Genomic DNA, 19,777 nt, shown 5'->3' with positions numbered 1-19,777 from the left:
GGCACGGAGGTTCCTGCCAGGAAAACCCTGACTTTCTGTCTCTGGGCCTGGGTCTCAGCCTAAATCCTTCCCACTGCAACATGAAGAGGCTGCTGAGACCCACAGCCCTCCCCAGCCTCCTCCTGGGGGCCTTCCCCACTCACTGACACCACCCACCTCAGGATTCACTGACAGGGTCCCCCACCCCTGCACCCAGGCTCTTCTCGGCTTTTTCTTGCAGATGGTGGCCTGGCCAGACACCTGCGAACATGGGGTCACAGGGGGGCCAGGGCCTGGCTTTACGGCAGGCTCTTAACTTCACTCTCCCCGGCCCGGCAGGCACAGACAGCACCCCTATTTCACAGCTGGAAAAACTGAGGCACAGAGAGGTGAAGAAACTTGCCTACAGTCTCCTGGCTGGAAAGTGGTAGAGCTGAATCCCCTCCCACCTCTGCAGCCTGGCTTAGAAACCCAGCCCCAGGACCCTCAGCCTGCAGCCAAGGGGCTCAGGCAAGGTCAGGCCTATCAGGGTCAGGGTGAGAACCAGGGGCTGCAGGAGGGGGCCTCCTTGAGGGCCCTGGGGCCTGGGACTCAAATGTGGGATGGGGTGGCAGGGGATCCCGGGGGAGAACCTGGCCAGGACCAAACCAGATCAAGGCTTCCTCTACTCCCACCCACCCGGCCTGAGACTCTCACCCAGACCACTGCCGGCCACTGGGCTTACATGCGGGGTCAGGCTGACCTGGCAATCACCTGCCCCTCCCTAGGGAAAGAGGTGCCCCTCCGATATCTCCCCTCTCCCTGGCTGTGAGGACCCCAGGCCGCCCGTGCTGGGGCCTGTTGTGAAGCAGTGCCAACCTCCATCCTCCACTGGCCTCAGTTTCCCCACTGACACAAGGACCGCCTGTCAGCGTCAGCACTCACACACCCGGCCCCGCGCCTGTTCCCGGAGCCTGGGAACCCCATCCTCTCCTCTCCCTCCTTCCCGCCCTGCTCATCCCCACCCCCGCTGGATTCCCCACTTGGGAAGATCTGGACGCTCCCTCGGCCCCCTGCCTGCCCCACCCCTGGCCAGGTGCACCCATGGGACAGGCTGCCCCTGACACCTGCTCCTGCTCCCCCTGGGACCCCGAAAGGGGACTGGGGGGAAAGGCACCTATTGCTGCCTCCTGCAGGATCCTGTCAGTCTCCCCATCTCAGAGCTCAGCCTTCCTGGCAAGCCCGAGGTTATGGACGCAAATGGGTTCCACAGCAGCCTCAACTGCAGGCTGGAGCCAAATTTCAGTGCCAACTTTTTGTGAGAGGAGAATGAGGAGGGGAGTGCGCAGAGGCACAGCGGGGTAATCTCCTTGCAGCGCCACGTCCGGAGCCGAGACCTGCAGGGTCAACCCCTCATACACACACTCCAGGCTGACACTTGCCCTGCAGCAGCCCCCAACTCTCACTGCTGGGAAGTCCCTCTCACAACTAACCCAAATACCTCAAGCTGCAGAACAAGGCTTGGCCTTTTCTTGTCTCCCAGGGCCCAGGCCTGCTTAGAGCGGGACAGAGCAGCGCCCACCCCGCTGGGCAAAGCTCACTAGGCACACGGCACCGGGGGCCCGGGGTCAAAGCCTGTCTTGCTCTGCAGCCACAGGGGTGGGCCTTCCCAGTTCTAGACCTGCCTCAGTCTCCCCATTGGTACAGTGAGCAGGAAACAGCCATCACGAACGGAGTCACCACGGAACCTCTGGCTGGACCCTGGGTGCATGGGAACCCAGACCTCCTGCCTGAAGTCAACTTGGCCTGCCCCTCCTTAGGGAGACACCATTTTAATTCATGTTTATTTTAAAAATAAATACTCTGTTCTTCACTTTCAGAGTGGGGTGGTGCTGGACAGTTAGGCAGGGAGGCCCTCCTGGGTGGGCAGTACTGATGGGAACTTCTGACACTCCCGAACCCTCCCCCGCAAATGCCTGAAATGCCTCTCTCATGGCTGTGGATGGAAATTCCATGACCATGGGCTCCTGACTCGGGGCTCAGTGCCTGGGGGAAGGTGGCCAGCCCTCCACCTGGGGTCGGCCCCCTCTCAGGCCCAGGGGCACTAGATGCAGGTGATCAGCACATCCATGGAGGGGGGCACCTCGATCTCCTCGAAGAGCACGTGGCCCCCAGCAGTGCCGGGGCCCCCTGCCTTGGCCACTGCCCTCAGCAGGTCCTGGGCATGCGTCAGGAGGTGCTGGTTCCGATGGCGGCCCAGTCGGCGCAGCGCTAGAATGGCCAGCACGTGGTCCCGCCTGCAGAGACACGCGGACCCTCACTGCAGACCCAGCAGCTTCAGTGACACCCCAGACCCCGAGGTGAGGAGAACCCCGGGGGCTTGGGCTGGAAGTACGAGTGCACCCAGCATTCCGGGAGCCTGGTCTCAGAGAGACTGAGAGTGGGCCAGGAGGAGCAGTGCTCCTGGAAGAGGTGACTGGGCCTTGAAGGGCGCGAAGCCACGCGGAGCCGGGAGGGCAGGCCTCTGTGGCCCCCGCAGAGGTTCAAGAAACCGAGTGGATTGAAGGATGCAGCAATGCGGGCACACCGGGGCGGGGCCGGGGGAGCTCAGGGCCTCCCGCTTCCAGCCCCGTGCAGGGAGCCAAGCCAGGCAGCAAGCAGAGAGGCAGCATGGGGGTGGGCGGCCTGCGCCCGGTGGCGTCAGGAGCTCCCCCTCCCCTCCCGAGCACCCCAAGAAGCTCGAAGCACCGCCCCACAAGCTAGGGAGGGCAGGCCAGCCCAGGGCAGGCAAACCGGGAGGGGCCAGAAGGGGAACCTCGGGCGCTTGGAGGGGAGGGGTGGCCACTGCGGGCTGGGGGCCGGGAATTCTCCCCGGGGGGGCGGGGTGCAGGGCAAGGCGGTGGGTCCAGGAAGGAGCTAGGCTGGGGGTTTTCTGCAGTCTCCCCACCCTGGAATCTCCAAGGCCATGGAGAGATTCGGGCTGGGATTTCCATGGGTACCATGACTCACCACCCCCCCTCCCAACACACACCCGGGGATCAAAGCCTCCTTTCTACTGGCCAGGTCTGGGGCTTCCGGAAAGGGCCTTCTCCCAGGGGTGGGGGCCGCGGCCTCCCTTCAGCCTCCCGGGGGAGGGACGTGTCCCCACCGTCAGACGCGGGAGGAGGGGCTCCCACTCCCTTCAGACTCCGGGGGTGGGGACGTGTCTCCCCATCTCACCACAGGACTGAATGAGGATGGCGAGAATAGACCACGAGGTAAGGGCAGCCGCAATCCCACGAGGCCTCCCCACAGCCTGAAGGCCGGGGTCCCGCAGCTCCTGCACCTGCACCAGCGCACTCGGGCCGGCGCTAGTCCGAGGCCCGCCCGGGAGGCGCCCCTCCCCCGAACCAGCTCGCGCCGCCCTCAGGCTCCTCGCCCGCCCACCTGCAGCCGCAGGGACACTTCTGAAGGCACGAGTCCCCTGACCCCAGGGCCCCGCGGCGCCCGTCAGAATCTAGTGGGGAACGGACCTGATGTCGGGGTAGCTCCCGATGAGTGTCTCCAGGTGCCGCCGGATGTCGTCTTTGTAAGTCTCGCCCAGTATGTCCGCCACGCACGGGATAGCTCGGCCCAACCAAGTGGCCTCAGAGCCCTACGGACACAGGGAGACGCGTGCGGGGGGGGCCACTGTCCCCCCCCGAACCCCCTTGCCGCCCCTGCCTGCAGCCCCTCCATTAGAGCCCCGTAGAGCCCTCCTGAAGCCACCACCGCGGTCCCACTGGGTTGCCTCCTGCATCGCGGAAGGGGACGCGGGCCTCGGCACCGTGGACTCAGTCGCAGCTCAATAGTCATCTTCCCTCCCCCACGATAGAGCCCGGAGGTGTCTTCCAGAATCTGCTCAGATGGGTAAACCGAGGCCCCGCGGGCAAGTCCTGCCTGGAGTCGTACAGCGGGTGGGGGACCAGCAGCCCAGATAAGGGGTGTATGTGTAGAGAGGAGGTGCCTGAGCTCGAACTGCTCGGGGTCAGGGGCGCAGGAGAGGTCTTCCATAGTCCCCGCCCATCAGACGGGGCTGCGACCCTCATCCCTTCCTTACACACCCCACAAACTGCATGCAAATGAATGCAAACGTATGCAAAGTGTCGTCCCCACCGGGCCCCACTCCAGCTGGGGGGCGAGTGCGCAGAATCACTTCCGCCAAAGCCGGCCCCGCGGGGGCTCTTACAGGGGCGGGCAGAAATGAGAATGGGGGGCGCTAGTGGAGGGTCCCCACGCTGGAGGCCCCCCGAGGAGGCCAACACTCCGGGCAGCCAGACAATGCTCCTACCAAGCCCTGGAAGGTGTTGCCAATGGCCTGGGCGTCCAGGCCCATCTTCTGGGAGCCACTCACGCGCTCCACACCCCGGAACCGCTCGCGTGGCCTCAGCGCCTGCGCCAGGTACTCGCGGACGACGTATCGGTGCACCTCCTGCAGAGTCTCCTGGGCGGCCGAAGCGGGGGTCTGGGTCAGGGTCAATGGTAGGGGCCCTGGGCATGCCCCCACCACAGCTCGCCCCCCCATACCTGCGCCCGGGGCGGGACCACGTGCTCGAGGTGGCCGGCGAACGCCACCACCTTGTCCAGGAGGGGCTGCAGCACATCCTGTGTCAGCCAGGCCTTGGTGCACAGGACCTTGAAGAGCGGCTGGGGCAGAGGGGGTCAGGAGTCTTCTAGCCAGGTGTCCTCCCCATCCACTAGACCCTCCCCTGGGAGCCCCGTGCGTGGCTCCTGACAGGGGTGTTTCAGGTCAAGGGACAATCAGTCAACAGGAGGAAATTCTGGGGAGCTATCTGACCCCCTTCTCTACGGTACCTTGGTGACATCCCCTCCCCTGCCACAAATTATGTCACTAGGCCTTTCCCAGGGGCTGCCTCCTCCAGGCCCGGAGCCCCAGTGGGCAGAGGTGGAGTTTGAGTTTGAGCCTCTAGCCAGGCCTTGCTTGGGGAGTCCTGGGGGGGCCTTGAGGGGCCGGATGAGGAGCAGCTCCTTGGACACACCCTGTCTGAGACGTGGAGACTGAAGAAGGTAGTTGTTTCCCAACTGTTCCTGCTCAGCTGGGAACTTGTCTGGGTGCCCTGCCCGGCCCCCGACACACCACCCCAGCACTGCCCCCACGGTAAATGAATGCTGTGACTTGGGCTCCCAGGCTCCAGGACACAGGGGGCACCTGCTGGGCATGGAAAGTGGGGAGAGAAGGGCCCTTCCCCCTCACCTGCAGATCACCCTGCAAGCCCTGGAGCAGCCGCTTCTGAAAGGCGCAGGTGGCAGCCACCAGGGGCTTCTCCAGCTCTTCAAGGCTTCCTGGGAACCTGGCCAGAAGATGAGTTCTGGGGAGGGGCCAGGACAGGGGACAAAGTGAGCAAGGGGGAGCAGGCTGGGGTCAAGGCCTGGCATACAGCCATGAAGGCTGGTGCTATACCAACTCTGTTCACTTAGACTCTAATGTGAAGGGCAGCCCCCTTGGGGCTGCACAGTGTAGTAGCCCTGGGAGCAGAGTCAAGTGAGGGGACAGCACTATGCCCCAGACCATAGAGGGGCAGGGCAGTGGAGTGGTGGTGGTCCCACTGCATGGCAGAGCTCCCCTGTGGCAGCGCTGAGCCAAACCTCCATCCCTCTTGGTGACAGAACAGTGCAACGCAGCCATTCCTGACACAGGGGGCCCTCCTTTGAGCCTCATAACTGCCTCTCCAAATATTATAATGTCCCCATTTCACTGTTGAGTAAACCGAGGGCCAGGCTCTGCCCGGTCCCCAGCCCAGGGACACAGAAAGGCAGGCTAAATTTCCATCAGAGGCTTGGCCAGAGGCTGACTAGCAAGGAACAGAGAATGTTCCCTGGGGCTGAACCCCAGGGTCCCCCGTGCCCAGGACCAGTATGGCACAGATCAGGGACAAGAGAGTGTTATAGAAGCAGTGCCTCCGCGTGGTCAGGCTTTGGGTTCACGTCCTAGATCCAGCACGAACTGTCTGTGTGACCGTGGACAAGTGGCATTTCCTTTCTGAGCCTCCACATTCTCATCTGTACATGGGGACCCCACCCTTGCGCTGCAGCAGCTGATGCATCTTAAGTGGGGGGACACTAACGCTTGGCACAGAAGGGGGACAGCCAGTGCCAGCTCACGGGGGGGCCTCTACCTTCTGAGGGTAGATAAACCCAGGCCCCAGCACGAGCAAGGCCCTGGGGGGAGTGTCAGGGAGGGCTTCCTGGCCTCTGCTCAGCCTTGGAACTCCCCGCATCCCTTCCAGGGCCTCAGCTCTGCCGGGCCGAGAAAGGACCCCACAGCGGGGACGGAGGCCTCCTGGGAAGGCCGCCTCAGGCAGCCGCTGTAGCCTTCAGGGTCCCGGTTCCCTGAGCTTGCGCGCCCCCTGCCGGCCGTGCTCGGCACCGCCCCTGCGGAGGGGCGAGAGAAACCCACCTGAACTCCTCGCAGGCATTGATGTTGGCGCACAGGTTAGGCTCACTCACCGCCCCCGACTCCAGAAAAGCCTTTTCAAACCTGGGGGAGAGGTACGCAGAGGTCTTTCTGGCTTCTATGACCTCGTGTCCGCCCTCCCATGGGCCTTATGATGAGGCTTGTCCGGGGGCATCTCGGACTCTGAGCAAACAGGATGGGCCCTCCCCAGGGACGACCACCGTCCACACCCTGGCCACTCCACCCACCACACCCCGGCCCAAGGTGCGCCCCTACCTGGGCAGGAAGAGGCCAAGGGCCCGCGCACAGATCTGCAAGGTGGTGGCCTCCAGCTCCGCGGAGATGGCGCCGGCTGCCTTCACGTGCTCTGCCACGAGCTGAGAGCGACGCCACGCGCTGAAGGCGCTTCTGAGCCCTCAATCCCGGTGCCCCCAGTCCCCCACCTCGTGGCCCAGGGATGTCTCCAGCCTGCCCTGCTCTTCCTCACAGTCTCGCCCGCAACTTCCAGCGGCCCCAACCTCGAGGTCAGCCCTCCCAACTCCCCACACCCACGGGGCCACCTGCTAAGCTGGGAGCTATGGCCTGGCGCTCCCAGCTTGGCCAGGTGACCCGAGGGCCTCTGATCCGGCCCCACATGGGGCCTCAAGCTCCCGTCTAACGGACAGAGGTGGTTATGACTGTATTTTACAGCTCTGGGTGTCTCTACCGCCTGAGGCCCAAACACATGTCCCTCCTTCTGGGCGCACCATGTGTACGTCGATGGACAGCGGCGTATGGTAGTGGCCCTGCAGCACGTCGGGGGCCTCGGCAGCCGCCCAGCGACTCTGTTCCAGCTGCAGGATGCCATCGAAGCAGCTCGCGATCTTGGTCTGTGCGGGGTAAGGAAGGGGCCGCGGTGAGACCCTCCCAGGAAGGAGGTCCCCTACCTCCCGAGCCCCGTCGCGCGCCCTTGGAGACAAGGGCCACCCTGCTGGTGCACAGGCCCACGCCCGGGGCACGGGGCCTCCCTGCAGCGGGGCGGCGGCCACACTCAACCTGGACCCCGCCCCCTCCGGCCTGGCCCCTCGCCGCCCTTACCTCCAGGAAGCTGGTGTAGTCGCTCTCGAGTCGGGCCCGCACATCGGGTGCCAGGAGCGGGGGCAGGGGCTCCGAGGGCAGAGCCAGGTCCTGGGAGCCCAGGAAGTCGGGACTGGAAGGCAGGGTGGAGCCCGAAGGCCTGAGCGGAACTCTGATGGGGCAGCGGCTGCCCCTACTCCCCTCTGGACGGGCTCCAAGCCTAACGCCACCGCCCCGCCGTGAGGGCCCCGCATCTGGGCTGTTCACAGACCCGGCCCCGCACCACGCCCTCCAGGTCCCCATGCCACACATCCCTCCCCGCAGCTTCTGACTGCAGGATTTCCTGGCACCCTAAGCAATCGGCTGTGCGTGCACAGAATAGATAAAGATGGCCGTCCAGATGGACCTTGACCAGGTTGCCTCGGGTGTGACCTCTACCCTCACGGTCAGGGTACACCCAAGACTGAACTCTAAACGCCCCCAGGACCAGGCAGCTCAGGGACCAGCCGCTATCCTGTCCACACTAGGGAGGCCCAGACAGGGGCGGGTACTTGTCTGAGGCCACAGGGCATATTAAGGAGCCCGGAACTTTGGCGCCCTCCTCCAGCTTGCCTGTCTGCCCGTGGGGCTGGGGAGCGCTCAGCGGGAGAGGTGATCCACCCCATCACGTCCTGCAGAGCCCTGAACCCAGGTGTCCATCCAATGAGAGAGTGGGGCTGAGAGCCAACTCATGCCAAGCGCTGTGAGCCCACGGTTGTGTCCTGCCTGGAGGGGTGCCCTTTGCTAATTCACTCAGAGGCACCCTGTGCACGAGCTTGTGCCTAACTGGGCCCCCTGCCTCATAAGCAACCCCCGCCCCCCACCCGGATGCTTTCCAGCTTCAGGAACCGGCAGATGGATGGCCCCTCTCCCCTCTCGGGAGAGCACCATGGTCTAGAACAGGGAGACTGTCAAAGGCTCCCGGATCGGACGCCCAATTGCCAGCACTCTCCGGGGAGGAAAAGGAGAAGAAAGGTGCCCTGTGCTCTTTAGAGCAGGTTCCTGAAGGCCTCTCGTGTGGGCAGTTCCAGCCCCTCCTTGCCCCTCACGGCGTCCTGGCTGGGGCCTCACCTGCCGTAGACATTGGAGGCCCAGTCCAGCAGGACGTAGAGCTGCTCGCAGCCACGGGCGTCGTGCGCCAGCTCCTGGAGGCGCTGGGCCACCGCGCCGTGGAAGGCGCGCAGGTAGGCCTCCCACGCGGGATAGCCGGCGGCCGCGTAAGCCGGGTGCACCTCCAGCTGCACCTTCTGCAGGTCGCGGCGAACCAAGCCTCCGAGCTCGGCCAGAAGCTGGGCCAAGCCGGCGGCACCCTCGGCTGCCCCCGGGGCCTCGCCCGCGCTCGCCTGCTGCACGCGCTCCTGCGCGCTCCGCCGCACCGCGTCCTCCCAGCGCTGGCGCCAGTGGCGCGGCGTGCGCAGAAAGTCGCCGTCTGCCGGGGGCTCTGGGTGGGCCTCCTCTTCCGCGCGCACCACGCGGGCCAGCTCCGCGAGCACGGCCGCGTCCACGCCGTTCGGGCCCAGGGTCTCGAGCACGATGGCGCCGATCTCCGCAGCCAGCCCGTCGTAGTGCAGGCACACGTCCATGGCGCGCCGCGCAAAGCCCGTGGGGTCCTGCTCGAAGGTGCGCGAGGCTTTCTCGGCCACTAGCCGAGTCTCGAGGTGCCGCAGCTGCTCGAAGGCCGCCAGCAGTTTCCGCTCCGTGATGAGGTCGGCCACAGATTTGTCTTCTGCGAGGTCAGGTGAGAAGAGGGGCAATGAGGGGGACGCCCCAGCTAGGCCTGTCGGCCCCAATCCCACACATCCGGAGCCGGGCTGCCGCGCCCCAGAGCTGCATCTGAAGGCCTGCTCCAGGAGCGACAGCCCCAGGTGCCCTATGTCCTTTGGAATCACCTTTGAAGAGGCAGAACCCCAGGTCCCAAGCTTGGCTCAAAACAGCAATTGGGATCAGTCCCTGCCTTCCCTGCTGTCAGCCCCTACCTTCCCCTTCGCCCCGCTCCCATTCCCACTCCCAGCTCTACAGAACTGGACCTGGTGGCTTCAAGTACAGTCCTGACTGCAGGTCCAGTGGGGTCAGAGCTCAGGCTGGGCATGCCCAGGCTCCTGCCCCAGGGTCCAGCTTCAGCACTTCTTGCTGTTCCCTGCTCTGGGCCAACCTCCAGCCCCTAGGAGCACTCTGCCTTCACCCGCATCCCCCCTTCAGGGCCCTACTCCAATGTGTCCTCTCCTGGGCAGCCCCCTGACCTCCCCTCTGCCCCATGGCTCACAGGCACCCTCTGTGACCCTGTGATCTGAGAGGGCCAGTGCCTTCTCCACCACTCTGGTTTGGCCAGGAGCCAGGCTGTGGAAGCCTGTGGAGTTCTGGGGTCCTGCAGATCTGGGTTCACATCCCATTTTTCCACTTCCCAGCTGTGAGACTTGAGGCAAGTCACTTAAGCTCTCTGAGCCTCACTTTTCTCAGCTGCCCTCGTTGGAATGTTGGAAGAATTTAACGTGAAATCGTGCAGGGGCAGGGGTTTGGGGTAGCTTGGGAGGAGAGCCTGTCAGGAAGCCTGGGCCCCACTGCCCCCCTCTCTGGCCTCGGTTTCCTCCCCTGCTTAGTGCTGAGGAAGCCCTCACCTTCTAGTTCCGCAGGCCCCGCCCCAGTGGACGACTGCCGGCAGACACCGTCCATGGCCTTTGAGGGCACCTCCCGGCTGTGGGCCACCCCTGGCCCAGTGGTAGCCTGGGTCTGGTCAGCAGCCGGGCCATCGTCCAGAGCATGCCGTAAAGACCGGAAAAAGAAGCGGGAGCTGCGCCTGAGCAGGCCTGGGTCCTCCTGGGGGGCGCAGCCCGAGGCCCGCTGGCTTGCCTTTGAGAAGGCCCGCCGAAAGGTGCCCAGGCCAGGCCTCAAGCCCTCACGATGGGCGCTGGACGCATCCTCGCTGCTTGCCCTCCGAGTGCCCTGAGCTGGGATCTGGGGTGCCACTGGCTCCCTGGGGCTGTGCAGCTCCGGCCCGGAGGCCACTGTCTGAGGCGACGGCATCTTGGCAGCAGCAGAGCTGGGGGCGAAAAGGAGGCTCAGGAAGCCCTGCGGGGTGCCCAGCCCCCAGGAGCAGACACAGAAACCCATGAGAGCCCTGTGGGGTGTGCTGGGGCCCAGTGGCTTAGCCAGGGAAGCTTTCCCCAGGAGGTGACCCCAGGGCTGTCAAAAAGGAAATGTCACCAGGCAGCTCCCACGGCCAGAGCCGTCTTGGTGCCAGGCTGCAGCTACTTCTGCAGACACAGACAGCTGCCTCTATCGGGAAACCTTCCCTGACACCATTTTCCAGGAAGGTCTCCCCCAGGTACCCACCTCAGCGGCTTTGCCAGGCCAGACCCTCCCATCGGAGCTGGAGAGGGCACTGAACGCGCGGGTTCTGGGGCACAGCCCGACCCGCAGCCCACAGTCCCGGGGGCTGGGCCCAGAAACCACATCCAGGACTTCCTGGACCTTAGGTCCTGAGGCTAAAATGCCCACCCCCTCCACAAGCCACGCACCGCCCCCCCCACCCCTCCATCCTTCAGCTCACCCCCATTCAGCCATCAGGCCTAACTGCTTCTGCACAAAGCGGAGCTCAGGGACCCCCGTGGGAGGCCATGCCTTTTCCCTGGGTGTCTCAGAACTGGAGGGAGGTGGGGTCAGGCGAGAGGGGGCTGGCCCAGGCCACCAGGGGCTTATCGGGGCCTTGCAGCCTGCAGGGAAGGCTGTGGGAGGGGCCGTGCTTCTATATTTAACCAGGGGCGGGAGGTTCCCAAGCTGTTTCTCACCCATTGCACCTCTTCCCCACCACCCAGACAGGTATGCTCTGGCCCCTCCCCGACAGAGGGTGGGGAGGGAGTCCCCAGGGCATGGGGGTGCAGAGCAGGGGCTGCGCCTGACCCACGCCGAGCTCGGGGCCCGCACCACCCAGGCTCCGCCCACACCCCACCCCATTTCAGCCCAGCCTGGCTGTGTTTGACTTTCTGGCTTTAGGTTAAGCTAGGGGTGGGAGAAAGGAGAGAAACTTCTCGGCTTGCTGGAACCTCCCACCCACCCCATTGGGTTAAGAGGGGTTGGAGATGGGAGGGGGCCAGCAAGGTCTCACTTTAGCCTTGAAGAAACTGGGGCCCAAAGAAGGGCAGGACCTGCTGAAGTCACTGACCAACCAGAGGCTGAGACCCCCCATTCCCAGATCACCCCCCACCATGGGGACAAAGGCCAGGCTGGAGTCAGCACCTGACTCTTGGGTGATAGTGGGCAGGAACGGCCTCTCCCCAGGCCTCAGTTTGACACCAGGATGGGCAGGACCCAGACCCCTATCCACCCCCTCATACCCTCCAGCGAGATGTCTGTGCAGGGGCCAGACATGCAGGGGGTCCGCTGAGACCTACCATCCTCTCCCAGAGGCCACTGAGCTGCTGGAAGGAGGCCCCAGTGAGGGAGGGGCAGGCTCAGGTGATTGATGGGGGCCTTATCAGCCCCACCCTGGCCACAGGTCATTGTCCTCCCCTGGTGCCAGGACTCGGGGACCCTGCCCGCAGACCAGCCCAAACACGGCAGGGAGCATTGTCACAGGAGCCGGCCATCGCCTCCACCCACTCCCCCCGCACCCCACCCCTGGTGTCTCCCAGTGCCCAGCAGGGGCAGGTGTGGTGATGAAGAAAGCCATTCCAGCTGTGCCCAGCCTGCCGTGCTCCGGGCTCTGTCTCCAGGGAGTGTGGGGGAAGGACAAGCTGGCCTGCCTTGCTTGGGAAGAGCTCACACTTAGTAAGCACCCACTGCATGCTCAGCCCAATGCCCGGCACACGTCAGATCCCCATGACAACAAAGTGGCAGGGTGTCGTTCACCACATTTCATACATGAGGAAACAGGCTCAGAAAGGGACAGGGTCTTGCCTTAAGCCACACAGCTCCCGGGTGGGGAGCCTAGGCCAGCCCAGGTCTGTCTAGGACCCTGGGAGCAGAGGCTGGACTCCTGTGTCCCCCAGCATCAGCAAGCCCTGCTGCCTGAGGAACCCTTTCTCCTGGCAGAGGTTCCGAAGGGGGGGTCAGCTCCAGGTGCCCGGAGCGGGGTCGGGCTTGAAGTTCTCCCAGGAAGCCTAGAGGCAAATTCTGGGGGAGGAGGGGCAGCTGGCGGCTGGGTCTCCTGGGAGGTGACAGAGGCAGAGACTTGGAGCCCACCTACCCTGCTCTACCACCCTCGTCCCAAATCGGAGCGGCACTGAAGGCCCATCGAGGCCCCCAGCTGGTCCCTCTGCCCCCTGCTCCCTGAATCCCACTTCTGCAGCTTCCCAAGTCATTCATGACCTTCACAAGGCACAAGTCAACCCGGTCACTCTGCTGCTTTAAGCCCTTCCGTGGCTCTCCGCAGCCCTCAGGCGAAGCCTGAGCCCCACAGCCTGGCATTCGAAGCCCCCCATCCTGGACCGAGCTTTCTCCAGCCTGACTTCTGGGCCTCCTTGACCTGCACCCATCCAGCCTCACCAGCCGCCTCGTGCCTGTCCAGCCTCCCACCTTCTGCCCAGGCTGCTCCTTCTCCCAGCCTCCCCCTCTGCTCCCCAAATCCGACCTGCTCTTCAGAACCTTGGGTGCAGGTGCCTCCACCTCCGAGGAGTCCTCGGGCTGTGCTGTACCACCTGTCTGCTCGCCAGGCCCTCGGACTGTCCCTGTGGTGATGGGGCCTCCTCCCTGGCCTGGGGACCTCTGTTCATCTACCCCCTCCCTGTCACCCCAGAGCCAGCCTGGAGGAGGAGTGAACCATCAATGTAAGGGTCACCCCCTGCCTGGGCTGTCCTGGTCAGGCGTCACGCTGGTGTCTTCTGGGCCGCAGATGCCTTGCTGACTCTACCTTGGCCCCTGCCCCGTGCCTGCCTCCCCACCCATGGGGCCTCTCTCTGGCTCTCTTTCTCTCTGTCCCATTGCCCTGAGTGTTCAGAGGCCCTGGCCCCTGTGCCTGGGACTCGGTGCTGGATGAGCTTCAAGGCCTCGGAGGCCCAGACCTAGCCTGAGCCCCGGGCCCCATGTTCTCCAGGTCAGGCCAAGGCACCCACTGCAGGGCCAGTGGCAGGGGCAGGAATGCCACCCGGAAGACATGGTCACTGGAAGCTCCCATCTGGGGCCACCCTGTGACCAAGAAGTCAAGTCTGGGCTTCCCCCACCACTTGCTATCCCCAGCCCCAGCTTCCACCCCCTTTTCCTAGGCCTGCCCTCCTATAGCATCTCCTCCCAGGTATCCCTCGGCGCCCTTCCCACTCCCAACCTCTCCACCTCCCCTGGGCCTGGACCACCACCCCATCCTTCAAAGCTCCAAAGTAGCCACCTCGGGCAGAGGACTGTGTCTCTCTCATACCTCCCACCTGCCACCCCCCATCACCTGATCAAGGTCCTAACTGTACCCCTTCCTAGACCCCTTGGAACCCATCTCGTCAGAGCAATTGGGGGTCTTGCCAAAACATAAACCTCCCTTAAAACCCTTCCTTGCAAGGTAAGATTCTTCTCCTGAAATAAGGAGGAAGACAAGCATATGTTCTCACACTATTCAACATTTGCCTAGAAGAACTAGCGAAGGCAATAAGGCAAGAAAAATGAATAAGAAGTATAAATATTGGGAAGGACCTGATAAAAAATGGCATTATTTGTAGGTGATATGATCATCTGCTTAGAAATAGCTTTCCTATACTCCAGAAAGGCCTTTTTTTAAAAGGCACTTAAAAGGCTTCCCTTTTTAATAGCAACAAAACATAACCCCTCTCCCCACCCTGGGCTGCCATCACCCTTGGGAGAAGCACAGACCCCTTAGCTGGGCATTCAAGACCCTTCCTAACTGGCCCCTCCAGTTTCACCTGCTCATTCACTGACCCACTCTGATCACGTGGGTGTACTCACCTCTCCTCCACACCTTTGTACAGACTGTTCCCTCTGCCAGCAGTGAGCTCACCCCCGCCTTCTCCAGCCGCTGACTCCTTCAAGGTTCAGCACGTGTGGCTCCTCCCCCAAGAAGCCTTCTCCGACCAGCTGAGCCCCACACCATGGTCAGCGCCTCCTGCTCTGGGCCCGGTTCCTGCCCTGGACACACCTTCTCCCATGACCGGGGGACAGTTACAGGGTTTGGGGCATCTGCCTCTCGACCAGGAGCCCCCCGGGGCAGAGAGTGGGCCTGACCCAGCCTCCAGCCAGGGCTGGTACATGGCAGGTGCCCGAGGGAAACAGAGAAGCAATTTCATGGAGGTGCATCAGCCCACAGGTGTGCCACTACTTTGTGCATATGGGCTTTGCACAACTATGTGTTAACCTGAGTGTGTCTCCCGGTACGGGTGTGCCTCTGTTCCGGAATGTGTGTGCCTCAGAGTGTCTGTGAGTAGTTCTGTTCGGGAGTCCATGTAGGTCTGCATGTCTCCATGTTCATGTCTGTATGCTTTCTATCCCTGTGTGTTGTGTGTGCAAGTGTGTATCACTGTGATGTGAGCTGCCATTCTGGCCTGGGCTCCGAGCTGGGGCGCTCAGCCTGGAAGGCCACTAGCAGAACCAGAATTGTCCTCAGCCCCTTGAATCCCCGCCTACTCCCCACAGCACCCCGGTGGCCCTCCCGCTCCACCTGCACAGACATACCTGACGGGTGAGTAGACACCGGGCCCCAAACAGAACAGGGCTGCCAGGAGAAGCCGGCCGAGCTGGGGCCTCAGAGCGGGGCCCAGGCGCTGGGGCCTCTGGAGCAGCCAGAGCGAGTGACCAACAGCTGGGACTCCCCAGCTACCGCCAAACTGGCCACGGCCCCCAGCCCCCCCCCAGCCCCACCCTCCACCACAGCCCCACCCCCAGCCCCATGCTTTCACTTGTAGAAATGCTCCCACCCCCTTCCCACTCCAGAGGCAATCACTCCAACCTTTGACTCCTGGCAGTGCAGGGCTCAGGCTCAGGCCACGGGCTGTGGAGGGGCGGGACGAGGAAGCAGCACTCTGGAGGCGTGGAGGGGGTGGACGTTGCTGGGGACAGTGGGACGGCCTGTCCCTCCTGTGGTCAGACTGAGGCCAGAGGGAGCAGGCGCCAGCTGGCTGGAAGGTGGGCACCCAGCCCACAGCAGCCAAGCCCAGAAGGACCCCCCCACTCCAGGGCAGAGTCGCCAGCGCCAGCCCTGTGCCCTGCCTGGCGCTGAGAGCCCCGAGGGCAGAAATGGGGGGGAGACAGCGACAGCAAAGGGAACATTGTAGGCCACCTGCCAGCAGCTGGAAGAAGAAGAGGGGCCCTCGAGGACAGATGGGATTACACTCAGGGACAGGAGCGATAGCAGGGGTCAGCCCATGAGGGAAGCTGAGGAGGTGGGCCCGAGCCTCACCGGCCAGGAGCACAGGTCCCACTCCCACTTTGCAGGGAGGGAGGGTCACTGAGGGGACGCTGGCCCGACACCTTCCTGGGGGGATTCCGCTGCTGGCGTCCTAGGGAAAAAAGCTTAGGGAAAATCCAAGGAGGACAGATCCAGGCCTGTTCCCTCGGGCTGCAGCCACAGGGGCGTGGGGCAGAGCAGGGGCGGTGCTCTGGGCAGCGTTCTGAAGAGAGCAGAAACAAGCCCCTGAGCTGTCCCAGGGCTGCCATAACGCAGTACCATGGGCTGGGGGGCTTAAACAGCAGACATTTATTTTCTCACAGTTCTGGAGGCTGCAAGGTCCCAGATCATGGTGTTGACAGGGCTGATTTCTCCTGAGGCTTCTCTCCGTGGCTTGTGGATGGCCATCTTCTCCCTGTGTCTTCACATGGTCATCCCTCTGCGGGTCTGTGTCCTAATCTCCCCTTCTTATAAGGCCATGTTGGATTAGGACCCACCAAAATGGGCTCATTTTAACTTAGTCACTCTTTACAAAGACCCACCTCCAAATACAGTCACATTCTGAGGTACTGGGAGTTAAGACTTCAACATAAGAATTTTTTGAGGACAAAATCCAGCCCATAACAGATTGGAAGGCATCTGAGATGCTGCAGTACCTTGCTGACATCTGCAGATGGACCAAGTTGTACCTGGAGATGCCAGCACCTCCTCCAGGAAGCCCTCTAGTTTTCTCTTGAGTCATTAGCTCCCAGACCCCTGGGTTCCCCTCTGTGAAGTGGGGCCATAAGAGTCCCAGCTCAAGCCTATGAGGCACCCAGCTGGTTGGGTGGGCCTTTCCCCCCGGCTCAGGCTGGCCTGCCCCCTGGCCTCCTGTCCCATGTGTCTCCACCAGTCAGAGACTAAGAGATGAGAGGGGCAAGCACAGCTCAAGAGAAAGAAGGGGGGGGGGGGTCCTCGAGGTGATCACCCAGGGCTCTTCGGTGGATGTCCTGGGACCCCGTGGGGTAGCTGGTCTCCACCCATATGGCACTGGGACACCAACTCAGAAAGGCATAGGAACCTGCTCACGGCCACACAGCTGGCAAGAAAGAGGCTAGGCTTCCAGCCTAGATCTCTGCCTCTGAGGACTGGGTCTTCCCATGGGGCAGGGCCCTGGTGGACACTGGGGGCTCCTTGGTCTGCCCCTCCTGTTCTCCAGGTCACGGGGCACATCTGAGTGCTGGGACCTCCCAGTGTAGGTCACCTCCACTCAAAAGACAGGTCCCTAAAAAGTTGGTGGTGCCCAGGCCTAGGGGGTTGCCCCCAGACCTCTTCCCAACTCCTGGCTGCATCCCACCCCTGCCCAAACCTGTGCCCACTTTTCAGCATGAGGCTGTGATGTTTCTTTTATTCTACTTCCATGTTGTTTTCCCCCAACTTTCTCAGTAAAATCCCTTTGAAAAAGTCCCAGCCTTGGGCTTCCCTGGTGGCGCAGTGGTTGAGAATCCACCTGCTAATGCAGGGGACATGGGTTCGAGCCCTGGTCCGGGAAGATCCCACATAAAAAAAAAAAAAAAAAAAAAAAAAAAAAAAAAAAGTCCCAGCCTTGTCTCAGAGGAGCCTTGGGCACAGGGCCGGTCTGGCCCGGGTCAGGAGAAGGCCGAGCAGAGGGGGCAGTTGGGAAGGGGTGGCACAGCTGGGGACCCCAAGAAGAGAACAATTCCTCTGCCCTATGTTGGGCTACACAGCCCTGGGAGAGGCATTTCTGACTCAGCCTCAGGTTATTCCTCCATAAAATGGGGTTGTTGTTGGGATCCAGCGGGCTCACCTCATCAGAGGACCTGGCACCCAGGGCAGGAAGGGAGGGAGAAGGACCACACCACCAGATGCTTGCCTGTCCTAGGGGTTCCTGGGGAGCCAGGCTACTACACGCTACAATTTCCCAAAGCGGCAAATTCCACTTACACTGCCGCCGGGTGCAGGGCAGAGACCAGCCTGGGAACAGGACACCAAGGTTCCAGCCTCTGCCCCTAACCGGCTGTGGGCCTGGGCAGGGGTCAGTGTCTGTCTCTGAGCCTCAATCTCTCGGAGAAGCCGATGTTGCAAAGTTTAGGTTGGCCAGCTCCTGCGTGCTGGGGGCGGGGCCTCAGGAGGCGGGAGGGGGTTGTCGGTGGGCGGAGCATGTCTCTGGCACCGCCCCCTACAGTTACGCGCAAGCTCGCGGGTCAGTCGCTGTGTGCGTGGTCTCAGCCCGCTGGTCTTTAAGGGCCGGGGCCCTGCGGGCTGGGGGCCTGAGCTGTGCGGGACAGCAGACCCACAGGGTGAAGATCGCCCCCACTGGGCTGCCTCCCCGGCCCTGACACCCCCCCTATTCCCCAGCTCATGGGGCACGACGGGGACCCGGGACCTCCAGTTATGGGTCGCCTCCACCCAAGACCTGCCCTGTTAGGGGGTGAGCTCCAGAGTGGCGTTGTGGGCACCGCTAGGGCTTAGGTCTCAGGCGCACCTGGGATTCTGTCCCAGCCCGGCTCTGTCAGATGTGGGACCTTGAGAAAGTCGCGTTTAAATGGCTGCAACACTCTGCCTGGGAGAGGCGAGGATGAAATCTCAGTAAACGGCATCATCGTCCCGCCCCCCGCAGCATTCCACACCAGGAACCCGGAAGTGACTCCTGCTTGCTCAGGCCCTCAACCCAATCCCATGCGTCAGCAAGTCCTGGCAAGGCTTCCTGTGAAATGTCTGCCCCCTGCCCCCTTGTGGAGCCGACAGGAAGGGCCAGAGGAAGAGGGGCAGGACCTTGAAGGACAGCCCAACCCCCTCCTAAGAGGAGCCATCCTGGGCCTGTGTACTGGCCACAGGTTTAAAATTAAAGCAGGCTGCCAGGCAAACTTCCGCACCTTGCCCCCCACCTCTCCTGCATTTGGGGGGTGGGCTATTTTTAGAAAGAAGGCGGGTAGGAGAAAGTGCCTTATTCATCCTGGAGGTTAGCAAGGCCTCCAGGAAAGAACAGAGGGGCCTGTGTCTCCCACCTCCTCCTCCAGGCTCACCAAGACCTCACGCTACCGCCCACCTGGGCCTGTGGATTTGTTGAGCTAACATTTATGCAGGGCTCCCCCTTGCCAGGCCCTGAGCTTCCTCAGGCCTGGGTCAGCCTGGCTGAGAGCAGGGGGCCAGGTTGGGACGATGGGAGGGAGGGTGGCACAGCTGGGGAGTGGGTCCAGGCAGTGATCAGGTTTCTGCACCCCAGGCCCACCCCAACCGGTCAGCAGAGCCAAGAAACGATGTCGCTGGACCCCATGGAGGGGTAGGGCCCTTGTGTGGCTCAGGAAGAGGTGCTACCCAATCTCCCACATGGGCACTCTGGCTGGATCAGTGGCTTCCCAACTTCAGGGATCCCGCCATAGCCGAGGCCAGCACTAGCTTTGGGCACCTCACTTCGTGCCTCAGCTTCCTCATCTGTACAATGGGAATACGCAAGGATTTAATAAGATTCAAGCTGGAATAGTGCACCCCACCCATGTACCATTCCTGTGCCCTACTGCACCCAGAGTGTGTAGGGGGTGACAGGAGAAGTCCTGCCTTGGGGTCCAGCCAGGGCTGGAGGCCCCAAGGAGGGGGGGAGGCCACCGAGAGGAAGCTGGTCTTGCCTTGGACAGCCTCAGCTGAGGCCGAGCAGAGAAGAGGGCCCTAGGCAGGGCGCCAGAGCAGCAAACACGACAGCCCTGCCAACCACCCTCACCCCCAGTGTGGAACACCCAGGGGTCACTCACTGGGCACTCTGGTCTGGTCAGCATGGGCTCTGGACAGAGGCCCTTGCCTGGAAGGCCACTGGCAGAACCAGAATTGTCCTTAGCTCCTCGAATCCCCACCAAGCGCGCCCCCTGACCACCAGGAAGAGCCTTTATTTCTGCTTCCAACCAGAGAACAAGGAGGGGTGTGATCCGGACCCTGGGCTGTGGACGGGAGAGGGCAGGGGCTTGCAGTGCTGGCGGAGC

General features: G+C 62.8%; 1 protein-coding gene and 1 long non-coding RNA gene across 3 annotated transcripts; both read right to left on the bottom strand.

The window, feature by feature from the left end:
• Nucleotides 1-1,604: 1,604 nt before the first annotated feature.
• Nucleotides 1,605-15,220, bottom strand: EXOC3L4 (exocyst complex component 3 like 4). Of its 2 annotated transcripts, none has more exons than XM_057543588.1 (12): nt 15,092-15,220; nt 10,102-10,523; nt 8,558-9,212; nt 7,469-7,580; nt 7,138-7,260; nt 6,668-6,768; nt 6,395-6,475; nt 5,192-5,306; nt 4,504-4,623; nt 4,268-4,420; nt 3,471-3,592; nt 1,605-2,255 (listed from the first exon to the last, which is right to left on the bottom strand). In XM_057543588.1, exons 2-12 carry the CDS (start codon nt 10,505-10,507, stop codon nt 2,063-2,065), a joined length of 2,181 nt encoding a protein of 726 aa, XP_057399571.1. In that variant the 5' UTR covers nt 10,508-10,523; nt 15,092-15,220; the 3' UTR covers nt 1,605-2,062. The 2 variants fall into 2 exon arrangements, with proteins under 2 accessions (XP_057399571.1, XP_057399570.1); XM_057543587.1 differs by lacking the exon at nt 15,092-15,220 and adding an exon at nt 14,369-14,978.
• A 174-nt stretch (nt 15,221-15,394) lies between these two features.
• Nucleotides 15,395-16,311, bottom strand: LOC102999258 (uncharacterized). Its single transcript, XR_450485.2, has 3 exons — nt 16,125-16,311; nt 15,816-15,915; nt 15,395-15,504 (listed from the first exon to the last, which is right to left on the bottom strand). It is a non-coding gene; the product is annotated as an uncharacterized LOC102999258 (long non-coding RNA).
• Nucleotides 16,312-19,777: the final 3,466 nt, after the last annotated feature.

The sequence above is a fragment of the Balaenoptera acutorostrata genome, chromosome 3, assembly GCF_949987535.1.
Source record: "Balaenoptera acutorostrata chromosome 3, mBalAcu1.1, whole genome shotgun sequence".
NCBI lineage: Eukaryota > Metazoa > Chordata > Mammalia > Artiodactyla > Balaenopteridae > Balaenoptera > Balaenoptera acutorostrata.
The sequence above is the reverse complement of the archived record's forward strand: the minus strand, read 5'-3'. Positions and strand labels throughout refer to the sequence as shown.

Bases quoted from the DNA above. Each gene is read 5' to 3' on its own strand.
- EXOC3L4 (XM_057543588.1), bottom strand. From the start codon at position 10,507: ATGCCGTCGCCTCAGACAGTGGCCTCCGGGCCGGAGCTGCACAGCCCC. The intron at 6,476-6,667 runs GTAGGGGCGCAC...CCTCTCCCCCAG, and splicing joins CTTGGCCTCTTCCTGCCCAG to GTTTGAAAAGGCTTTTCTGG. The intron at 5,307-6,394 runs GTGGGTTTCTCT...GCCCCTCCCCAG, and splicing joins AATGCCTGCGAGGAGTTCAG to AACTCATCTTCTGGCCAGGT.